The sequence below is a fragment of the Dipodomys ordii genome, unplaced genomic scaffold (assembly GCF_000151885.1).
Source record: "Dipodomys ordii isolate 6190 unplaced genomic scaffold, Dord_2.0 Scaffold325, whole genome shotgun sequence".
Classification (NCBI taxonomy): Eukaryota; Metazoa; Chordata; class Mammalia; order Rodentia; family Heteromyidae; genus Dipodomys; species Dipodomys ordii.
This window is the reverse complement of record NW_012267541.1, coordinates 50,053-54,764: the sequence shown is the minus strand read 5'-3', so window position 1 is coordinate 54,764 and position 4,712 is coordinate 50,053. Positions and strand designations below refer to the sequence as shown.

General features: G+C 42.2%; 1 protein-coding gene across 1 annotated transcript in view; it reads left to right on the top strand.

Annotated features, from left to right (window-relative positions):
* Window positions 1–2,534, top strand: part of LOC106001585 (sperm motility kinase 3-like) — a gene marked incomplete at its 3' end in the record, with an annotated part of 56,087 nt that extends 53,553 nt beyond the window's left edge. Inside the window, exon 2 of the mRNA XM_013036643.1 lies at window positions 2,409–2,534. Coding sequence (XP_012892097.1) covers window positions 2,409–2,534 — 126 coding nt within the window. The remainder of the gene's footprint in view (window positions 1–2,408) is intronic.
* Window positions 2,535–4,712: the final 2,178 nt, after the last annotated feature.

The following is a 4,712-nucleotide window of genomic DNA, read 5'->3' as shown; positions in this document are numbered from 1 at the left end:
AGCTAGAGCTGGGGTTATTTCCAGCCAAAATAATCACCAAGTATGAAGGAGGAGTAAAAAAAGTTCCTAAGAGAGAATTAGGGTCCTATTTGGCAAGAGAAATTAGTAAAAAAAATACCAGAGGATGAACTATGTACTGCATTAATTTCTAGATATTTGACAATCGTTTATCATTATTAGTAAAGCTTCCTTTATCTGGCCGAACATCCCCTCATTCAAAAAGAAAAGAAAAAAGAAAAAGATAAAGGCACATTGACGATCTCAGTTCAAAGCCAGCCTGGACAGTTTGAGTCCCACATCTTGAGATCACTTCACAGTGACACAAGTTACAGTTACTAATTTTTTTTTGTCCATCATGGGGCTTGAACTCTGGACCTAGGCACTATCCCTGAGCTCTTCAGCTCAAGGCAAGCACTCGACCACTTGAGCCACTTCTAGTTTTCTGGTGCTTGATTGGGAATAAGTTTCATGAACTTTCCTGCTGCACTGGCTTTGAACTGAGATCCTCTGATCTCAGCCTTCTGAGTAGCTAGGATTACAGGCATGAGTCACCAGTGCCCAGCACCAAATCTTTTGCACTTCTCTTTCAGCTAAAGAAAGAGGAGTCCCTGGAGGCTGAAGAAATGACTGTAAATATTCACAGACCCTCCCACAAACCAGTCACCCAGATACTGTGTAAGGCCCTGCCTTTTGCTTTTGAAGTGTTCCTTTCTTGCTTATTAGTACAAAGGAGGTGTGGTCCTTCCTGGCAAAGTGCTGCTGCTGATCTGACCTGCAACCTAACATCATGGTCCATCTTTCTTCCTCAAGCTTTCTCATGCCTTTAAAGTTTGTTTCCTACCATGATACATTTGTTGCAGTGCGCAGCACTTAGTGATCCTTGGTAAATTCCACCCACTCTCTGAGCATCTCAATATCACCACTCCTCTCTGGAAAAGTTAACTTATTTGGATTCCTTAAAAATAGAATATGGAGCCAAGCACTGGTGCCCCACACCTGTACTCCTAGCTACTCTGGAGGCTGAGAGCTGAGGATTATGGTTCAAAGTCAGCCCAGGTAGGAAAGTTCATAAGTCTCTTATCTCCAAAGAACCACCTGAAAAATTGGAAGTGGAGATGTGGCTCTAAGTGGTAGAGTGCCATCCTTGAGCAAAAGAGCTCAAGGACAGAACCTAGGCTCTGAGTTCAAGCCCATGACCAACCAAAAAGAGAAACAGAAAGAGGCAGAGATAGAAAAGAGAGACAGACTGGCAGAGAGAAACTGACAAAAACAAAAACAGAAGATATAGAGATACAGAGAGAGAGGAGAGAGAGAGAGTGTACAGAGACATACAGAAAAACAGAAGAGAAACAACGACAGAGTCACATAGAGACAGGTATAGAGACAGACAGGGAGGCAGGGAGGGGGAGAAGGGGAGGGAGAGAGAGACAGAGAGAATGGTCATGGAGCAATTCCTACCTAAGGGCAACCTACTCCCTTCTTCCTCCTTAACCTACTTCTTTGAAGTAAGCTCCATCTTCTAAAGATTCTACCACTTCCCAATCACACCATGAGCTGATGGGGTCTGTAGGATCCTATCCTAACAGTTCCTTATTCACTTTAAACAACTTTAAACACCAACTCTTCAAATATAACCATTTACTTACGCAATCAGTTTGTGTGGCTCCTAGTCTAACTTGCAGCATGCTTCACTTTCAATACTACTACTACTACTATTATTATTATGTTCTTAGAACTTTGAGAGAAATTCAAAGTATTATTATTGTTATTTATTCATTCATTCATTTATTTTGCTTGGCCTGGGGCTTGAACTCTGTGCCTAGCCTCTGTCCCTGCTCAAGTCGAATGCTCTACCACTTGAGCCACAGCGCCATTTCCTTATTTAAAAAATATTCTAAGGAAAACTCTTATATAAGTTATCATACAAAAAACTAAGCCAGGTGCTGGTGGCTCACGCCTGTACTCGTAGTGACTGAGGAGGCTGAGATCTGAGGAATGTGGTTCAAAGCCAGCCAGGGCAGGAGAGTCTATAAGACTCTTATCTCCAATTAACCACCAAAATGATGAAAGTGGAGCTGTGGCTCAAGTGGTAAGAGTGCCAGCCTTGAGCACAAAAACTTAGGGATAGCACCCAGGCTCTGAGTTCAAATCCCAGGACCAACACACACACATACACACACACACACACACACACACACACACACTTTATACAAAACTGATCCTAGATCTGATGCACTTAATACTTCTGTTAAAATATTCTATATTGAGTCTCTCTAGAATTTAGTGTGCTTATAACTGTTCTAGCTTCACTTAGGTGGTAGGAGAAACTGCTGGAAGGAACTAAGAGTGTACATTATTGGCCCTTCTCACCCACACTGCCCCTTCTCTCATTTCCCACCCTCTTCCAGTTGTCCTGGTCCTAGTGTTCACTGTGTGTTGGACCCCATTCCACATTGACTGGCTGATCTTCAACTTTGTGGAGGAGTGGATGGAGTCCCTCGTGGCTGCATTCAATCTCATCCACATGGTGTCAGGTAAAAACTGGGTCAGGTGGGCTGCATGTCAGAGGTATGGGTTCACTTCAGCCTTTTCTTCCTTATGCATCATCTCATAGTCTCATTATCCCAACACCTCACAAAAATCTGGTCCCCTGGAGTGAAGGAATTTCATTTCCATTGCACTCCAAGATTGAAGAGAGGTATGTGATTTGGCCAAAAGAAATCACCAGATCACTTTTCTAGAGGCCATTTTCTACCACACTGAAGCAAAAGAACTACAGCAGAAATATGGCAAAGGAATCAGGATTCCTTTTGGTTTCTCTTCCAATGGCTGGATGATGTTAATTTAGCACATATAGTGTCCATGAAATCTTATCCTCTGTTGTGAAGGGAACTCAGGGCTCATCAAGGCCTGTATTTATGCTGTTTGGATTATGTGTTTTGTCAAGAGGGCCATTGGAATAGGGTGGAAATCAGGAGTGGGAAGGAGGTCACTAAATTGAGTGACTTGGATTTGTACCCCATTAATATATTTTTTGCCTGTCCTGAGCCTTGAACTCTGGGCCTGGAAGCTATCACTAAGTTCCTTTTGCTCCTGGCTAGTACTCTACTACTTGGGCTACAGTACAACTTTCAGCTTTTTCTGTGATTAATTAGAGGTAAGAATCTCAGATTTTTTCTGCTGGCTTTCAACTGTGATCCTCAGATCTCAGCCTCCTGAGAAGCTAAGATTACATGTGTGAGCCACTGAACAAGTTGGCTTTCTCCACGTCCAAGATGCCTCAACCACATCTGCCAGTCATGTCTGTGCTAGACAGCCATGGCCTAATGGTAAAAAGCAAATGGAACAAGCTGAGCACCAGCAGCTGACTCCTGGAGTCCTCACTATTCAGGAGGCTGAGATCTGAGGATCATGGTCTGAAGATGAAAGAGTGCATGAGACTTATCAACAGTTAATCAAGCAAATGTGACTCAAGTGGTAGAGTGAAAAAGCTAAGCAAGAGTGGGAGGTCCCAAGTTCAAGTCCTAACACACACACACACACACACACACACACACACACACACACACAGAAGCAGATGAAATAATAGGCATGAAAGAGATTATAAGTTGTCAACTACCATGACATTCTAGCATCACCACAATAAGGTGATATTACTATTAATAACAGAATATCATCATTAATATTTTATGGTCCTAGAAACAACTCCAGAAGAAGTGGCTTGCCTAAAGCCGTTCAGTGGACAAATAGTGAAAATAAGAAATCTAGGGCATCAAATGTCAAGTTCACATTCAAAAACCAGAGCAGAAAACAGCCATAAAGGCTCCCTTTTTTCAGTCAGTGTGACTATTGGCTTTGGATCCTTCTACCTCTGTTAGTCACTAGCTCATTTGGGGAACTTTTTAGCTCACAAAGACATAAGCAGAGAGAAGTAGGGAAGATCAGATAAGATTTGTTTCCATGACTTAAGCTCAAATAGACATGGAGCAAAAGACAGTAACAAATAAATGTCCACTGAGAACCATGAGCCTCCTTCTCACCTGCCTTTTATATTCAGCTGTCATGTGCATAGACCATATGTAAATATTAGTGATGTCAGGGTGGACCATTTATTTACAGAGCCAAATCTCAAAACTATTTCCAGCTCTATCCTATAGTTAATAGAAAACTAAAGTATCTAAATAAATTGAGAAGGCCTCCAAAGCCATTTGACTAGTCAACCTCTTCAGATATAGCAAAGGGACACCTTAATTTAGGTTTGGTGGAGGTGGGCAGATGAATGGAGAGAAAGGGTGGGAAAATACAGTCATAATATTCAGTGCACATAGGTGCAAATGGAACAAGTAAGTGGAGGGGATGGGTGGGGTTAGGAGAGATGGGGGAGAATGGAGAATGAGGTGATATTGATCGAGATGCATTGCCCGCAAAAATGACACATTGAATTGAAACCCCTTGGTGCAACTACTTAAAGATAATTATAAAAAAATTGCGAGAAAAGATGCTAACTATGGCTTTAATAATGACATGCTCTTATTAAAACATCTCCCCCACCTTCCACATTTCAAACTAGATGAACACTAATCTTCTTAAACCATCAGAAAAACCCTAGCTAGGCACCTGATGGCTCACACCTAGTTACTCAGGAGGCTGAGATCTGAGGATCATGGTTCAAAGCCAGCCCAGGCAGGGGAAAATCAGTATGACTCATATCT